Genomic DNA, 19,482 nt, shown 5'->3' on the forward strand with positions numbered 1-19,482 from the left:
TTATGTTAAAGCGTACCGCTCACAAAAAAAAAAAAAAAAAAAAAAAAACGGGGTTATGGCAGCTATCTGCTGCCATAACCCCGGTATTTCACCACTTTAAGATCGGAAGGATTTGCCCCCTTAATGACCAGGCCCTATTTTGCGATTCAGCACTGTTTTATTTTAACGGACAATTGCGCGGTCGTGCGACGCTTTACCCAAATGAAATTGACGTCCTTTTTTTCCCACAAATAGAGCTTTCCATTGGTGGTATTTGATGACACCCGCACTGGCGTCACCGCTGACGAGCAGGGGGCAGGGGCGCGCCCCCGGCGGCACGCGCTCGCCCCCTAGCTTCTCCCAGGCAGATGACGCCTATTAACGTGATTGTGCCTGGGAGAGCCACTTTGCCGACGTAAATATACAGTACGTCGATGGCAAGTGGTTACACAGGACAAATAGAGAGGGTGAAAGTATAAGAAATTCCCATAATAAACAGGAATACAGGGGAAATCTTCCGATGGGGACACTAGGATTTCCCTGGATGGATTACCTTTCACTTTCTGTTTTGTCTATGGGACAGGAAGTGAAGAGAATTTTCCCCAATAGGACACAGATGGCAAAAAAAAAAAAACCTGACAAGGGTTATAACCCTCCCTTAAGCTGGATACATATTATACAAATCTCTTTAGATTTACCAAAACCATATATTATGGAGGTCAAACCTAAACTCTTTCAATTTGTATGGAATCAGGACAGCCCTTGCACTACTACATAGTTGGAAGGTAAATCTAAAGCAGGGGTGTCAAACTCAATTTCATTGTGGGCCGCATCACCATTATGGTTGCCCTCAGAGGGCCGGTTCTATCTGTAGCCCACCACTATCAGGAGTCTGAAGCCCCCACCTTCCCTTACATCACAGTGCATCCCCTTTACCATGTGCTGCTGCTGGGAAGAAGCTGGAAGCAGAGTTGGGAAGCAGCAACTACAGGGTCTGGAGGAGGGCTGAAGTCAGCTGCCGGAGTCTGCTGAATGCTGAGACCAATGAAGGCGGATAGGAGGGGGTGCTTTGGTTGCACAGAGAGGTGCAGGATCCGTAGGAGGAGTTGTGTCCTCCTCTCTGCTGCCAACTGCTGAGTTGGGGGGGGGGGTGGTGGTGTTCCTCCCTGCAGCTGCAGGGGGAAATCACATGACCTGGCAGAGGAGTTCTGTCCTCTCTGCTGCCATCTGCTGAGACAAGGTGGGGGCAGAGATGAGGGAGATGCAGCAGCTGCAGGAAAGGTGCAAGGGCCACGTGAAATGGCCTGAAGGGCCAGATTCGGCCCGCGGGCCTTGTGTTTGACACCTGTGATCTAAAGGAAATTGAACAACAAAAGTTGTATAGTGTGTATCCAGCTTTAGTCCCGTTCACACTATTGCGACTTCGTCGCCTGACAAGTCGCGGTCCATTCAGTGCAATTGGAACCGTTCTAATAGGAGCGACTCAAGTCGCTCCGACTTAGAAAAAAGTTTCCTGTACTACTTTTGACTGAAGTCGGAGCGACTTGCATTGACTTCCATTATGTGAAGTCCGTGCAAGTTGCGCCGAAGTCGCTGTGCACGGCGACTTCACTATTCGCCCCCGAAGTCGTGTCGCCATAGTGTGAACCGACTCTTACCTAAAGTTTTTTTTTTTTTTTTTTTTTAAATGTGCCTTTAAATTTTTTTTCTTTTTATACCTGGAGTTAAAAAAAAAAAATACCGTATCTATCGGCGTATAACACGCACCTTTTCCTCCTAAAAATGGAGGGCAAAGCACCAGTGCGTGTTATTCGCCGATATAGTGAAAAAAAAAAAAAAAAAAACGGGCAGCGCTGAAAGGAAGAGGAGGAGGAGGGCGGGCCGGGCGAGCAGAAGGAAGGACGAGGGCTGCTGTCATAGGAAGTCCCGCCTCCTATGATAGACAGCGCAGTGGGCCAATGCCGGGACACGGGACGTGTGACGTATATCATAGGCCCCGGGGCTTCTCCTCGCACGGCCCGCCCCCTTCAGCCTCAGAGCTGCCTGGCTTTTTTAAAAAAGTCATGCAATGTCATGGCGCTGGCGAGGCTGCATTGGGAACACTTGCGCTGGCGAGGCTTGCGCTGGCTCGGCTGCCTTGGGGACACTTGCGCTGGCTCGGCTGCCTTGGGGACACTTGCGCTGGCTCGGCTGCCTTGGGGACACTTGCGCTGGCTCGGCTGCCTTGGGGACACTTGCGCTGGCTCGGCTGCCTTGGGGACACTTGCGCTGGCTCGGCTGCCTTGGGGACACTTGCGCTGGCTCGGCTGCCTTGGGGACACTTGCGCTGGCTCGGCTGCCTTGGGGACACTTGCGCTGGCTCGGCTTGCGCTGGCTAGGCTGCATTGGGGGACACTTGCGCTGGCTAGGCTGCATTGGGGGACACTTGCGCTGGCTCGGCTGCATTGGGGGACACTTGCGCTGGCTTGGCTGCATTGGGGACACTTGCGCTGGCTCGGCTGCATTGGGGACACTTGCGCTGGCTCGGCTGCATTGGGGACACTTGCGCTGGCTCGGCTGCATTGGGGACACTTGCGCTGGCTCGGCTGCATTGGGGACACTTGCGCTGGCTCGGCTTGCGCTGGCTAGGCTGCATTGGGGACACTTGCGCTGGCTAGGCTGCATTGGGGACACTTGCGCTGGCTAGGCTGCATTGGGGACACTTGCGCTGGCTAGGCTGCATTTGTGGAAACTGCGCTGGCTAGGCTGCATTCATGGGCACAGGCAAGACTGCATTTGATTAAAAAAATAGTTCGGAGTTCAATGCTGTTTATTTAAAATTTTAAGCTTTTTTCCTAAAATTTCTCTCCTAAATGTGAGGTGCGTGTTATACGCCGATAAATACGGTACTTTACCTCTCCTACTTTTATTGATGTGCATTTTGCCATGATTTTGAACTGTATGAAAACCAAACAAATTTCACCCAGGGCCTCTACAACATCACGAAGCAAGAAACCTGCAGCCCTGCTGGGAACCGCAGCTGAAAGCAGCATGCGGGCGCTGAGAGGGATGTATACAGATGAGGGATGTATACAGATAGCGCTGGAAGACACAAACCATCTCAGATCAGCAGCAGAAACCTTCCCAGGAGCCCCCGGCTGATACCAGAATTCCTACCTGGCATTGCTGCGGGCCGCAGCTGACGGCGATAATTTCGCTGACTATCTTCTTCTCCTTTAATCTGACGGCTTCTTCCACGGCAATCTCGCAGAAGGGATTCATCGAGTGTTTCACCCCATCGGTCACCACACCGGTCTTATCCGGCTTCACGCGGATCTGCGAGCATAAAGATAAAAAATGTGATCCTTGTATCTTTATATGTGGTCGGCACAGCGAGTCCGCTTATACAATACGCTGCAGACGCTGTGCGGGCAGATAAAGAAAATGCCACATTCTTATTTCTATTACACAAACAGTAGAAAAAACCTCAAACATAAACAAACATACATTCAACTGCCACTGAGGATGTATGCAGGTAGCATAAAGTACACGCGTGTGTATGCGTTATTTATCCACTTCTGGACAGGAAGATTTTCCCCTTTAGAGTCGGTTCACATTAGCGCGACACGACTCCTTACTACTTCGGGGGCGACTTGTTCATTCCCATGCACCATGACTTCGAAGCTGCAGGTTGCAGGGACTTCGCATAATGGAAGTCAATGCAAGTCGCTCCGAGGTCGCCCCGAAGTAGCACAGGACCCTTTTTCTAAGTCGGAGCGACTTATGTGGCTCCTATAAGAACGGGTCCTGTAGTGGTCAATGGACCGCGACTTGTCAGGCTGACAAGTCGCCTGACAAGTGGCGCTAGTGTGAACCGGCTCTAAATGACCAGTGCCATTTTTTGCAATTCGGCACTGCGTTACTTTAATGGACAGTTGCGCGGTCGTGCGACACTGTACCCAAATAAAATTGATGTCCTTTTTTTCCCACAAACAGAGCTTTCTTTTGGTGGCATTTGATCACCTGTGCGATTTTTATTTTTTGCGCTGTAAACAAAAAAAAAAATTGACAATTCTGGAAAAAAACAAAACAAAATTTTCACATTCTGCTATACAACATTCCCCAAAAAAAGAATTTAAAAATCATAATATTTTAGGCCAATTTGTTTTCTGCTACATATCATAAAATATCAAAAAAAAAAAAATAAATAAAAAATTCACATTCTGCTATACAACATTCCCCAAAAAAAAAAAAAATAATAATTTAATATTTTAGGCCAATTTGTTTTCTGCTACACATCATAAAATATAAAAAAAAAAAAAAAAACAATTTTCACATTCTGCTATACAACATTCCCAAAAAAAAGAATTTACAAAATCATAATTTAATATTTTAGACCAATTTGTTTTCTGCTACATATCATAAAATAAATAAGAAAAAGTGCAATAAACGTTTTTTGATTTCGATTGATTTTTGGTTTGCGCAAAAGTTATCGCGTCTACTAACTACGGGAAAGATTTGGGTCATTTTTATTTATTTTTTTTTTTTTTTTTACTAGTAATGGCGGTGATCTGCAATTTTTTGTGGGACTGCGACATTGCAGTGGACAGACCGGACCCCTAACTGATATTTGACACTTTTGGGGGGGACCAATGACATTACTACAGCAATCAGTGCTCAAAATATGCACTGTTACTGTAATAATTAATGACACTGGCAGGGAAGGGGTTAACCCAGGGGCGATCAAAGGGTTAAATGTGTACCTAGGGGAGTGTTTCTAACTGTAAGGGGGCGGGGTTTGTGAAATGATCACAGAGACCTGTGATCCTGTATAGAAGGATCACAGGAGCTCTGTGATCATTCCAGAGAGAAGAACGGTCAGATGTGTTTACAACAAATTGGTAGGTATTGCAATTTTTTTTTAAGTCACATGGTATTTGCGCAGCAGTTTAAAAAAAAAAAAAAAAAAAACACACAACACACATTTTTTGTAAAATATAAAAGATGATGTTACACTGATAGATACCAAACATTCCAGGCTTTAAAACTGCGCACGCCTATACAGCAGCCACAAACATAAACATTATCTTTATCTATAGGCCACTTTAAAAGTGGTTGTAAACCTTTACATATCCCCAGTGCAGGGACTGACCTCAGGTGATACACAGAGATGAAACATTTCAATACCGGGCACTTTGACCCCCTTCCTGCCCAGGCCAATTTTCAGCTTTCAGCGCTGTCACACTTTGAATGACAATTGCGCAGTTACGCAACACTGTACACAAATGAAAATGTTTTTTTTTCTTCACACAAATAGAGCTTTCTTTTGGTGGTATTAAATCACAGCTGGGTTTTCTATTATTCAAAAAAAAAAAAAAGAAGAAAGAAAATAGAAAATGTAGAAAAAATAAAAAAAGTTTTAGTTTCTGTCAGTAAATTTTGTAAATAAGTAATGTTTCTCCTTCACTGATGTGCGCTGATGAGCACTAATAAGGTGCCACTTATGGGCACTGATAAGGTGGCAATGATGAGGTAGCACTAATATGCCGAACTGGTAGGCACTGACTGGTGGCACCGATGGATACTGATGGGCACAGATAGGCGGCACTGGTGGGCACTGACTGGTGGCACTGATGGGCCATCATATGACGTTGTCCCAGAACAAGAGCCGCTTTGCCGTCATTTGACAGTGGGCAGGGGCAAACAAATCTTCCTACATAAAGTTGTTACTGTTTATCTGCAGTCTTCTCTTCTCCACATCTGTTCAAACTGCACAGTTTATACAGCATTTCTGAGCTGTGGGAGGCAGGGATCTGACGTCACACACACACACACAACACAGCTTAGAGGATAGCTCAGTGTAATCTGAGACCTTAGTGGAGAAAATGGACACAAATGCCCCCTAGTGTCTCATAGGGAACATGCACAGTTGAGGCTGTCAATGGTCTGCTGTGTGCTCGAGAGGGACAGGGTGTCACCCAGCATTGCTTGGTGTCGGCATGAGTGGTCAGAAGTAACTCATGCAGACAACAGAGGAAGGAGACCGGACTCACAGTAAGTGCTGTTGTCACGGTTGGGCTCAGGTAACTATAGCAGTAGAGAGGCTCCCACTAGCCAGGTATACAAGCAGGTTACCCTGGCAGATGACATGGGCTTACCTGAGGTGGTCTAGGGCAGTGATGGGGAACCTGGGCACCCCAGATGTTTTAGAACTACATTTCCCATGATGCTCATGCACTCTGCAGTGTAGTGCATCATGGGAAATGTAGTTCCAAAACATCTGGGGTGCCAAAGTTCACCATCACTGGTCTAGGGTCCAACCGGTATTTGACCAGTCACATTGACTGTACTGCGGCAAAGTGGTTCGTTATCGTCTGGCAAGGTAGACCTACGTCACCAGACACTCCCCTCTCTTGGCGGCGCGCGTGCGCCACCGGAGGCTCGCTCCCACTGTATTCAGTCACAGCGGGAGTCGGGCCAGGGGAGGAGTGGCGGTGATCACCGCCGCTCTTCCCCGATCGTCGGGGAATCGAGTGTGGAGATCCGCCCGCTTGTGTAAACAGAGCGGGCGGATCTCCTAAGTGACAGGCAGGGTCAGATTGCAGTGTTCAGCATAGCTGCGATCTGTCCCTGTGTCACTCAGTCACCTCCCCCCACACACGTTAGTAAGCACCAGGCATACATTAACCCCTCCCTCTCCAATAAAAATGAACCCCTTCCCTGCCAGTGTCATTTTACAGTAACAGTGCATATTTATAGCACTGATTACTGTAGTAATGTCACTGGTAACCCCAAAAGTGTCAAAAATGTCAGTCAGGGGTCCGATCTGTCCGCCGCAATGTCGCAGTCCCGCAAAAAAAAAAAACCCCAACAATGACAGAAATCTTTCCCGTAGTTAGTAAACGCAACAACTTTTGCGCAAACCAATCAAAATACGCTTATTGGGATTTTTTTTACCAAAAATAGGTAGCAGAAAACAAATTGGCCTAAAATGATAAAAAAAATTTAGATTTTTACATTTTTTTGGGGGGGAATTTCATATAAAAAATGTGAAAAATATTGCTATTTTTGCAAAATTTACGCTCTTTTTTTGTTTATAGCGCATGATCAAAAAATCGCACAGGTGATCAAATACCACCAAAAGAAAGCTCTGTTTGTGGGGAAAAAAAGGACGTCAAATTCGTTTGGGTACAGCGTCGCACGACCGCGCAATTGTCCGTTAAAGTCACGCAGTGCCGAATCGCAAAATACCCCCTGGTCGTTTAGCAGCCAAATCCTCCGGGGCTTAAGTGGTTAAGAGCAATTTTTTCAAAATTGTCAGTTTATTTTTGTTTATACTGCAAAATCTAAAAACAGCAGAGGTGCTCAAATACCACCAAAAAAAGCTCTATTTGTGGGGAAAACAAAGGACATAAATTTTATTTGGGTACAGCGTCGCACGACTGTGCAATTGTCAGTTAAAGTAACACTTGGAGCTGTGTCATGAATTTAGGACTCTATATGTTTTTGGTTAAAAAAAAAATAAAAATCCCAATAAGCGTATATTGATTGGTTTATGCAAACGTTAGAGCGCCTACACACAAATGGTATATATGCTGGAATTTTTAATTTATTAATAAACATATTTTATAGCAATTTTTAAAAAATTGTCAGTTTTTTGTTTAGAGCGCAAAATCTAAAAACCGCAGAAGTGCTCAAATACCACCAAAAAAAGCTCTATTTTTTTGGGGGAAAAAAGGGGCCATAAATTTTATTTGGGTACAGCATCGCACGACTGCGCAATTGTCAGTTAAAGTAACGCAGTGCGATAGCGCAAAAAAAACCGGCCTGGTCCGGGGGGGGGGGTAAATCTTCCGGGGCTTATAAAATATGGGAGGCTGCATTACAGGACTGTCTAGGCGCAGTCACCAGGATGTGCACTGAGTTTTTGGAAAGAATATAAAATGTGGATTTTGTTTTTTCTTTTCAGACTTTTGCTTGGGCACAATTTAACATTTCTAAATGTTCTCTAACATGACAAATCCTAAAACCGATCTCCAGAGGCTGGAGAGGATCAGCAGCTCCGAGATACCAAAAAATAATTAAAATGGTGTTTTCGGGAAAAATAAACAGGAATTAGTAGATATGAAATGGTTTAGCAAAGTAAATGTCATCAAGTTTGGGTTTAGGTGTATTTTAAAGGCGCATTATCGCCAAAATGAAAAAATAAGCCTGGAGATGCAGGAAATGCAGCGTCTATCAGAAGTATTCCATCCAGGTGTTGCCGGAGATGGGGGGCTCTGGTGGTCTGGGAACCCCCAAACACAAGGAAAAAACAAAATATAATTTTTGTTGTAACTCCACTACTCCCTACGCTTTAGCTTGATCCCTCCTTGCTATATCTGCTACAGGACCCTGACTTACTCCCCTCCTGGGGAAGAAATCCTGATGACTGCGACCTGGTATTAATGTGCAGAAAAACCCATCCCCACCATCTGCACCTCTTTTAAGCACTTTACCACCGGAGGATTTTGCTGTCTTACGTCCAGGCCACTTTTTGCGATTCAGCACTGTGCGAATTTAACTGACAATTGCGCGGTCGTGCGACGCTGTACCCCAACGAAATTGGTGTCCTTTTTTTTCCCCCACAAACAGAGCTTTCTTTTGGTGGTATTTGATCACCTGTGCGATTTTTACTTTTTGCGCTATAAACAAAAAGAGTGTCAATTTTGCAAAAGTAACAATATTTCTCACATTTTTTTTATATGAAATTCCCAAAAAAAAAAAAAAAAAATGTAAAAATCTAGATTTTTTTAACATTTTAGGCCAATTTGTTTTCTGCTACAGATGTTGTAACAAAAAAAAAAAATTAGCAAAAAGCGTATTTTGATTGGTTTGCGCAAAAGTTATTGCGTTTACTAACTAAGGGAAAGAATTCTGTCATTTTTGTTGTTTTTTTTTTTTTTTTTAACGCGTAATGGCGGCGATCTGCAATTTTTTTTGCGGGACTGCGACATTGCGGCGGACAGATCGGACCCTTGACTGACATTTTTGACACTTTTGGGGGTACCAGTGACATTACTACAGTAATCAGTGCTATACATATGCCCTGTTACTGTAAAAATTACACTGGCAGTGAAAGGGTTAACTTTTTTTGAGAGGGAGAGGTTAAGTGTGTCCCTAGGGGCGTGCTTCTAACTGTGATTGGACATGGCTACTAGTGAAAGAACAGAGATCAACGGTCCTACATAGTAGAACCGTATGATCTCCATTCATACACAGGGGAGAATGACAGGGGGCTTGTTTACATTAGCCGCCTGCCTTTCTCCCTCTCCACCCGACAATCGCGAGTGATCGGGTCCGCCGGTCACGCGTGCCGGGGGGGGGGGGGGGGTCTGTGACCGCGCTCCCTAGACCCTCACAGGCTAGCGACGTAGCCCTACGTCGCTCTGCCTGTGAGGGGCTGCTTGCCAACGTAAATAGTCATGTGGCAGTCGGCAAGTGGTTAAATGAAAATCAGAAACCACCTTAGGAACGACTGATTAGGTCGAAGTATCACCTTATCTCTGTGAACCACCAGATAAGGTGAGCGGCAAGACAACGCCGCCAATTCAGACACTCTGCGGGCAGAAGTGATCGCCACCAAGAAGGCAACCTTCTAAAATAAAGCAAGCAGCGAAATTTTCAAAGCCTCCTTTTGAGAAAATTTGGGAGAACAAACAGCACCAAATTGAGATCCCATGGCGATAACGGGTATCGCTACGGAGGCACCAAATGGCTCACACCTTGAATATAACGTCCAGATAAGGGCATGCTTGGCTAATGGGCATTTAAAATAGATAACCAAAGCCGAAACGTGGCCTTTGATAGTACCCAAGGCCAACCGCTTTTCAACCCCTTTCTGTAGAAAAGCCAAAACCCTGGCGATAGAAAACAAGGAAGGGTGCACTTTCAGTGATTCGCACAATAAGATGTACGATTTCCATGTGCGAGAAGTCGACTTCCTAGCCTTCAAGAGAGTGGGGATTACAGACTCAGAGAGACCCCTATCTCTCGAACACCTGACTTTCAACGGCCATGCCGTTAAAGCCAACGACTAAGGCAAGATGGAAGATCAGACCTTGATACAACAGATCTTCCCTGAGAGGAAGCCTCTAAGGGGTACCAGTGGCCAATCATATGAGGTCTTCATACTAAGACCGACGAGGCCAGTTTAGAGCCACCAGAATGACCGGAATGTTTTCCACCTCTATCCTGCACAGAAGACGCAGCAGAAGTTACAATGAGCAAAATGCATAAATCAGCCGATACTGACCCCAAGGAGCCCCCAGGGCATCTGTGGCCAGGGCCGATGATAGGGGGGGAAACCACCAGCCCTCTTGTAGGGGGCCCCGAGCACACAGGGGGGCCCACACAGAGAGGGGGATTAGTGATGGACAACAAGTACAGAAATCTTCCTCCAGCACCTGAATCTGATCTGTCCCCCTCCCTATCAGCTTTTATCTGTTGAGAAAGAGACAGTCGTCCCTCACTAATCCCCCTCTCTTGTGTGGCCCCCCCTCCCAGCACTTATCTCTGCTCAGGAGTTTATTTGTAAATTGTAACTTTGTTTCTCTGTCTCTCTGATCACTGAGCTCCAACTGCCCAGCCTGTATATTTTTCTCATCTCATCTCTTTTTTAATTTATTTAACATCGTTTTTTTTTTTTTTAGATTAACCACTTTACCACCGGAGGATTTTGCTGTCTTCCGTCCAGGCCACTTTTTGCGTTTCGGCGCTGTGCGACTTTAACTGACAATTGCGCGGTCGTGCGACGCCGTACCCAAACGAAATTTACGTCATTTTTTTCCCCACAAACAGAGCTTTCTTTTGTTGGTATTTGATCACCTGTGCGATTTTTACTTTTTGCGCTATAAACAAAAAAAGGAGCGTTTATTTTGAAAAAATAACAATATTTTTCACATTTTTTTATATGAAATTCCCCCCAAAAAAAATGTAAAAATCTAATTTTTTTAACATTTTTGGCCAATTTGTTTTCTGCTACCTATGTCTGGTAAAAAAAAAAATCACGATAAGCGTATTTTGATTGGTTTGCGCAAAAGTTATTGCGTTTACTAACTACGGGAAAGATTTGTCATTTTTGGTGTTTTTTTTTTTTAACGCGTAATGGCGGCGATCTGCGATTTTTTTGGCGGGACTGCGACATTGCGGCGGACAGATCGGACCCTTGACTGACATTTTTGACACTTTTGGGGGTACCAGTGACATTACTGCAGTAATCAGTGCTAAAAATATGCACTGTTACTGTAAAAATGACACTGGCAGTGAAGGGGTTAATTTTATTGGAGAGGGAGGGGTTAATGTATGCCTGGTGCTTACTGACATGTGTGGGGGGAGGTGACTGAGTGAGACAGGGACAGATCGGATGTCCAGCTATGCTGAACAGTCCGATCTGTCACTCCCTGTCACTATGGAGATCCGCCCGCTGTGTTTACACACAGTGGGCGGATCTTCAGACTCGATCCCCGACGATCGGGTAAGAGCGGCGGCGATCGCCGCTGCTCCTCCCCTGGCCCGACTCCCGCTGTGAATGAAAACAGCGGGAGCGCGCCTCCGGCGGCGCGCGAGCGCCGCCTACAGGTGGAGGAGTCCATCGACGTAGGTCTATGTCACTGGACGGGATCGTGGCAAAGTGCCGCAGTAGCCTCCATGTGAGCGGAGGTAAAGTGGTTAAGTCCCTGTTCACACTAAGGCGACCTGGTCGCCTCACAGGTCGCGGTAGGTCGCCTTTCATAGAGAAACTGCGGACCCGTTCTAATTGGAGCGACACAAGTCGCTCCGACTTAGAAAAAGGGTCCGGAGCTTCTTTGGGGCGACCCGGAGGCGACCGCCATAGACTTCGCCCCCACGAGTCGGATCGCGGCTATGTGAACGGGGCCTTAGCAGGAATTATGCGAGTTATGTTATATTTGTGTCTGATAATAGTGATTTTGTTGTAATTTTAGCTAAATATATCATTAATATTTTCTTGGGGGGGCCCTGCCAGGTAGTCTGTACGGGGCCCCGCGATTTCTAACAGCAGCCCTGTCTGTGGCCATCGGTCAGAGGATGTCGAGACCTAGCTACGAATCTCTGCACCTTCTTGTTGAGGCGGGAGGCAAACAGATCGACCTCGGGGGTCCCCCACTTAACACACGGTACGTGAAACACCTCCAGGTGTAGGGACCACTCCCCCTGATCCAACACCTGACATCTCAGGTAATCCGCCTGCCAGTTTTCCACACCTGGGATGTGTACAGCAGAGAGGGCTGAAACAAATCTTTCTGCCCAAGTCAGAATCGCGGCCACCTCCTTGGCCGCCAGGACACTCCTGGTGCCCCCCTGGTGATTGATGCAAGCCACAGCCGTGGCGTTGTCCGATTTAACCCAAACAAATCGCATAGGCGAGTCATCCAAAGTTTGTCCGAGGGGAGGAAAACCTTCGCCAAGGCTGAATCCAGAGTCAGGCCTAGGTACTCCAGGCTCAGGACCAGAGTCAATGCAGATTTTTTGAAATTGTGTCACTAGGCAGAATAAAACTGAGTATAGCAAAGCCTAAGGGGTTATGCCTGCTGGGACAGCCCCTATAGGCGGGGACAAGCCTTTTTTCCACCTAGTGCCTATCCCTAGTGGGAGGAGCATAACCCTATAGTCTGATTAAGCAGAGCTGCGTCTGTAGATGAAGGATAGAGAAATCGTTTTTTTTTTTTTTTGTTTGTTTTTTTAGAATTGTCGCTCTGTTTATAGCGCCAAAAAAAAATAATTAAAAACGCAGAGCTGATCAAATACCACCAAAAGAAAGCTCTATTTATAGGGAAAAAAAAAAAAGGACATCAATTTTATTTTGGTAGTATCGTAAGACCACGCAATTTTTGCGGTATAATATACGTTATAAGTAACGCAGTGCCGAATCGCAAAAAATAGCCTGGTCATTAACCACTTGCCGACCAGTCACGTTGACTGTACTGCGGCAAAGTGGCTCGTTATCGTCTGGCGACGTAGACCTACGTCACCAGACATTCCCCTCTCTCGGTGGCGCGCGCGGCGCCGGAGGCTCGCTCCCGCTGTATTCGTCTGGGATCGAGTGTGGAAATCCGCCCGCTTGTGTAAACAAAGTGGGCGGATCTCCTAAGTGACAGGCAAGGTCAGATTGCAGGGTTCAGCATAGCTAAACATGTGATCTGTCCCTGTGTCACTCAGTCCCCTCCCCCCACACGTCAGTAAGCACCAGGCATACATTAACCCCTCCCTCCCCAATAAAAATGAACCCCTTCCCTGCCAGTGTCATTTTTACAGTAACAGTGCATATATATAGCACTGATTACTATAATAATGTCACTGGTACCCCCAAAAGTGTCAAAAATGTCAGTCAAGGGTCCGATCTGTCCGCCGCAATCAAAAAAAAAAAAAAAAAAAAAAAAACACCAAAAACGACAGAAATCTTTCCCTTAGTTAGTAAACGCAATAACTTTTGCGCAAACCAATCAAAATATGCTTATTGCGATTTTTTTTACCAAAAATATGTAGCAGAAAACAAATTGGCCAATAATGATAAAAAAAATTTTGATTTTTACCTTTTTTTGGGGGGGGAATTTCATATTAAAAAAAATGTGAAAAATATTGTTGTTTTTTCAAAATTGTCGCTCTTTTTTTGTTTATAGCGCAAAGGTGATCAAATACCACCAAAAGAAAGCTCTGTTTGTGGGAAAAAAAGGTCGTAAATTTCGTTTGGGTACAGCACCACATGACCGCGCAATTGTCCGTTAAAGTAACGCAGTGCCGAATCGCAAAATATGGCCTGGTCAGGAATGGGGTAAAACCTTCCGGTCTTAAAGCGTTTAAAAATACGCTAATTGAGAATTTTTTTGTCAAAGACATGTAGCTAAATACATTTTGGCCTAAATATATGACAAAAATTGAATATATTGGATATTTTTTAACTGTCAAAGTAGAAAAATATTGTTATTTTTTCAAAATTGACGCATTTTTTAATTAATATCGCAAAAAATGAAAATCGCAGAGGTGATCAAATACCACCAAAAGAAAGCTCTGTTTGTGGGAAAAAAAGGACGTAAATTTCGTTTGGGTACAGCATTGCATGACCGCGCAATTGTCAGTTAAATTCGCACAGTGCCGAATCGCAAAAGGTGGCCTGGACGTAGGACAGCAAAATCCTCCGCTGGTAAAGTGGTTAAGGGGGGAAAATCTTCTGGTCCAGAACTGGTTAAAGCGATGCAATGCTGTAAAATAGAGAAAATACAAAAATCTGAGCCGATCTCCTTTTACTGTAATGGAGCGAAAGCGGCACAGAAAGAGTCAAAGCGGAATCTTTCCTTCCGGACGGGCTGCAATGTGATTAGAGGACCGGGGCCACGCTTCTCTGCCTCCTACCTCCAGCGGAGGTTAAGCATTCATTCAGTCTGGACATTGAAGTGCATCTGAAGGACACGCTAGTTGTGTGTTGAACAGATGCCAGGCAGTAAGCCTATCCCCTCCACCACCCCCACCCTGCCACTGCAGAGCCATGCCGCACTGGACCATTTAGACAGGAAAAAGGAGAACACCTTTACTATCATACCTCGCACAATCTCCCCTGATAACTGCACAACCAGATAAGGAATATGTAAGTCAAATCTCATTTGTGCAATGAGCAGAGATAGGGAATATCATTTTATTTTATTTTATTTTATTTTTCAAGCAACCAGAGCTCCCCCTGCTGGCCAGAAAACAGAAGCACATGTCTCAGATGTAAAAACAGCGAGAGGGCCACCGTTATTTCACAAATGCAGTGCTGAGGAATGCTTTTTCCTGCTGCAGTTGATTGGCAATAGATAAAAATTACATCCAACATTACTTTCCGGTTTTAAAATACATATTTGTTGTTAATAAACAGTTGCTGTCACGGTGCAGTGCAGCAGCCCCGCTACATGGCTGCATAAGTAGCTTCACGTCAAGTTGCGTAAATTGTCGGCGCTACATAAATCCTATATAATAATGAAAATATTATTATTAATAATAATTACAGCCTACAGGAGGTGGAAATGATCAACATAGCTCAACTACAGATGTCAGACCACTATTTTGATCTATAGCCAATCAATTAGCAGGAAAATGCATTCCTCAGCACTGCATTGTGTACTACAGCAGACTTTGAACCCCCCCCGTTTTTGCATCCGAGACATGTCCTCCTGTTTTTTGGCCAGCAGGGGGAGCCCTGGTTGCTCTGGCTGTAGGAGGTGCTCATTCACATGGGCGGCAGCCCCTGCTGCCCCTCTGGAAAGCAATCTGCAGTGGATCACTTTTCAGAAGTGTTTGCTTGGTGGAGAGGAGGCAATTGCCTCCTCTCCAGCGGATATAACCCTGTTAAATGATGCCCCATGTATGCCGGCGGATACCCAGTTTTGACAAGTACCCCCTCCCACTTCCGGTTGGTTCATTGTGGTGATCTGAGTGAAAGTTCGGCACCCCTTCCTTCCCCCCCGCAGCCTTCCGGGACACGTTACAGGTCCCAGAAAGCTACACAACCATTCACAAAGTGCAGCGCGGCCTGCGTATGCGCAGTGGGAAGCAGCAAGCAGTCACAGCCGGCTTCTCACAGTAAACGTGCCGGCGCCTGGACCTGAAGGCGGCTGAAGAGCTGGCTCGAGTGAGCACATCGCTGGATCCTTGGACAGGTAAGGGCTCTTTCACACGGTCCGCATTCCGTTGCGGACCATGCTCTGCTCAGCGGGGATCGATCCGCTGATCCCCGCTGAGCCGGCGGGTGACAGCTCCGTCTCTGCAGTGTGTGCGGAGAGGGAGGTGTCAGAGCCCCATGGATCTCTATGGGGGAATCGGATGAGAGCGGACCGCCTGTCCGCTCTCATCCGATCTGATCCCCAGGACGGATGGAAAATAGGGTTTCCATCCGTCCGGATTTCACGGACAGGATCGAATGCGGATGGCAGCGGACATGTCACTGCTGACATCCGCTGCCCCATAGGGCTGAATGGGGCATCCGATCAGATCCGCCTAAAAAACTGACAGGCGGATCTGATCGGACCGCCCGTGTGAAAGAGCCCTAAGTGTCCTATTAACCACTTCTAGACCGGAAGATTAACCCCTTAATGACCAGGCCATATTTTGCGATTCGGCACTGCGTTTTAATGGACAATTGCGCGGTCGTGCGACGCTGTACCCAAATAAAATGGATGTTCTTTTTTTCCCATAAATAGAGCTTTCTTTTGGTGGTATTTGATCACCTCTGCGATTTTTATTTTTTGCGCTATTAACCAAAAGGGGCGACAATTCTGGAAAAAAAAATATATATATATTTTTCACATTCTACAAAATACATTTTTTTTAACATTTTAGGCCAATTTGTTTTCGGCTACATATTTTTCGTAAAAAAAAAAAAAAAAATTGCAATAGGCGTATTTTTATTGGTTTGCGCAAAAGTTATCGTATCAACAAACTATGGGAAATATTTGTCATTTTTATGTTTTTTTTTTTTTTTACTAGTAATGGCGGCGATCTGCAATTTTTTTGCGGGACTGCAACATTGCGGCGGACAAATCAGACCCCTGACATTTCTGACACTTTTGGGGGGACCAGTGACATTACTACAGTAATCAGTGCTAAAAATATGCTCGGTTACTGTTGTAATGACACTGGCAGGGAAGGGGTTAACCCTGTGGGTGATCAAGGGGTTTAATGCAAGCCTAGGGGAGTGAATCTAACTGGAGTGGGGCGTGGCTTCTGGAATGACCATAGAGGCCTGTGAGCCTATATAAAAAGGATCACAAGGGCACTATGATTATTTCAGGGAGAAGAACGGTCAGCTGTGTTTACAACAGCCGACCGTCCTTCTCTCTTAGCGGGGAGCGATCGCGGGTGTCAGGCAGCAATCGGAGCTGCCTGACCCATGCATCGGCTTCCCCCGCTGCCGACTGGGGGCGCACGCACGCCCCCTAGCTCCCTGCTTGCGACTAGGGATGCACCGATCCAATATTAGGATCGGATATCGGCGCCGATACTGCCCCAATAGCTGGATCGGGAGATCGGTAAAATTAACCGATCCATGGGCCGATTCGGTTTTGCCGAGTCCCGGCTCAGCCGTCCCTTACTTGGTGTAGTATGGGATGGGAGCCGCTACTTCCTGTATAGGCCCGGCTCAGCCGTCCCTTACTTGGTGCAGTAGTAGTATGGGATGGGAGCCGCTTCTTCCTGTATAGGCCCGGCTCAGCCGTCCCTTACTTGGTGTAGTAGTAGTATGGGATGGGAGCCGCTTCTTCCTGTATAGGCCCAGCTCAGCCCTCCCTTACTTGGTGCAGTAGCAGCATATGATAGGAGCCGCTTCTTCCTGTATAGGCCGGGCTCATCCGTCCCTTACTTGGTGCAGTAGTAGTATAGGATGGGAGCCACTTCTTCCTGTATAGTCCCGGCTCACAGGCGGAGTGATATCAGATGCACTCCGCCTGTGAACGGAGGAGCCATACACATGATGCAGCGGCTTTGCTCTGTACTGCAGCCGCATGCATATTGTGTATGTGTGTAGTTCCGGATCGGTATCGCCAGATACACAATGCCAGATATCGGTATCGGGACAAGAAAAGTCAGATCGGTGCACCCCTACTTGCGACCGACGTAGCCTTATGTCGGGTTTGCCTGGGGGAGCCATACTGCCGCAGTAAAATACACGGCTTGTGGTCGGTAACCAGTATTTGTAGCTGCGGAACTTTAATTCCTTTTAAAGAACTGCTATAGGTCTGAATTACTGAAGATTTTCTCTTATTCTCCCATCCCTGTTCAGGATTCCCAATATGCACAAGTTCCTGATACCATATAAGAGGCTCCGTTACACCCCTACCCCGCCATCTTGTCAGCTAAGTGCGTTCCCGTCTGGGCTGTCAGCTGCGTCTTTGATCCAAATTTAAACGGCTTCTCACTTGAAAAAGGAAATAAAAAGAACCCCACCAAGCCCGGGAGCGCAGCTGTGTTCAGGCCGCATCAAGAGGGAATATGTTCGGCATTAAGCCCAATAAGAAGAAAATTCATGTTCAAGTGCCGCACTTAAAACTTCCTACAGCGGTCCAGAAGGTAGAGATTTTCTCATTCAAAAGCCGAAGAAATCTGTTGATTTTGTTCCCTCCAGAAACATGTCTGGAAATCGAAGGACTGGGGAAAGAAAAAAAAATAAATAAATGGTGATGAAATCTGTCTTAGCCGGGTGATTTACATACAAATCATCCTCCGCTATTGACAGCTGACGCTTATTCTTCATCACAAACAGACACTCCATCCGTGAAGCCATCAAAGAGGGAGAAACAGATAAGCCGAGCGACGAGTGATTTACAGCACAAGTCACCTCATTAGATCCTGGGAGTCGTGACGACTTACAGATTTGCTGCATAAATGCGTCCAAATTGGCGTCTTTCCTCTGTCCCGATAGGCAGAAAGATAAAAAAAAACAAAAAAGGAAGAAGGGGAGTTTATCTGACTAGGTAACCTTTATATGAAAAGGAATGTGAGCCATTATTGAAATGTTTAAAGCTGCGCTGGCCGCCTCTGGACCCGCGACCCCAGTTCCCTCGCCGCCTCTGGCCCTGCGACCCCAGTTCCCTGGCCGCCTCTGGCCCCCGTTCCCTGGCCGCCTCTGGCCCCGCGGCCCCAGTTCCCTGGCCGCCTCTGGCCCCAGTTCCCTGGCCGCCTCTGGCCCCAGTTCCCTGGCCGCCTCTGGCCCCAGTTCCCTGGCCGCCTCTGGCCCCAGTTCCCTGGCCGCCTCTGGCCCCAGTTCCCTGGCCGCCTCTGGCCCCAGTTCCCTGGCCGCCTCTGGCCCCAGTTCCCTGGCCGCCTCTGGCCCCAGTTCCCTGGCCGCCTCTGGCCCCGCGGCCCCAGTTCCCTGGCCGCCTCTGGCCCCGCGGCCCCAGTTCCCTGGCCGCCCCGTGGCCCCAGTTCCCTGGCCGCCCCATGGCCCGTGAAACCAGTTCTCTGGCAACCTCTTGCTTCGTAACCACAGCCCCTGGTCGCCTCTTGCCTCCAGTTCTCTGGCCACCTCGTGACCCCAGTTCTCTGGCCACCTCGTGACCCCAGTTCTCTGGCCACCTCGTGACCCCAGTTCTCTGGCCACCTCGTGACCCCAGTTCTCTGGCCACCTCGTGACCCCAGTTCTCTGGCCACCTCGTGACCCCAGTTCTCTGGCCACCTCGTGACCCCAGTTCTCTGGCAACCTCTTGCTTCGTAACTGCAGTCCCTGGTCGCCTCTTAACCCCAGTTCTCTAGCCACCTCTTGCCTCTTGATTGCAGTCTCTCATGACTGCAGACTCGCACAGCCTCTTACCTCGTGACAGCAGTCTCTCACCGCCTCTTGTATCAGGTCCATAGTCACTACAGGCAAGAGGCTCTTGCTGCCTCTTTCTTCATGACAGCAGTCTCTAGCCTCCTCGTAACCGCCGTCTCTTGCATCAAGTCCTTAGTCACCGCAGGCAAGAGGCTCTTGCTTCGGGGCCGCCGTCTCTCGCAGCCTCT

The 19,482-nt window shown here is 47.1% G+C and overlaps 1 protein-coding gene across 1 annotated transcript in view; it reads right to left on the reverse strand.

Annotated features, from left to right (window-relative positions):
• ETFB (electron transfer flavoprotein subunit beta) overlaps positions 1 to 19,482 on the reverse strand; it is a 110,371-nt gene that overhangs the window by 82,214 nt on the left and 8,675 nt on the right. Inside the window, exon 2 of the mRNA XM_082273702.1 lies at positions 3,136 to 3,294. Coding sequence (XP_082129828.1) covers positions 3,136 to 3,294 — 159 coding nt within the window. The remainder of the gene's footprint in view (positions 1 to 3,135; positions 3,295 to 19,482) is intronic.

The sequence above is a fragment of the Pelophylax lessonae genome, assembly GCF_965119305.1.
Source record: "Pelophylax lessonae genome assembly, chromosome: 12".
Lineage (NCBI taxonomy): Eukaryota > Metazoa > Chordata > Amphibia > Anura > Ranidae > Pelophylax > Pelophylax lessonae.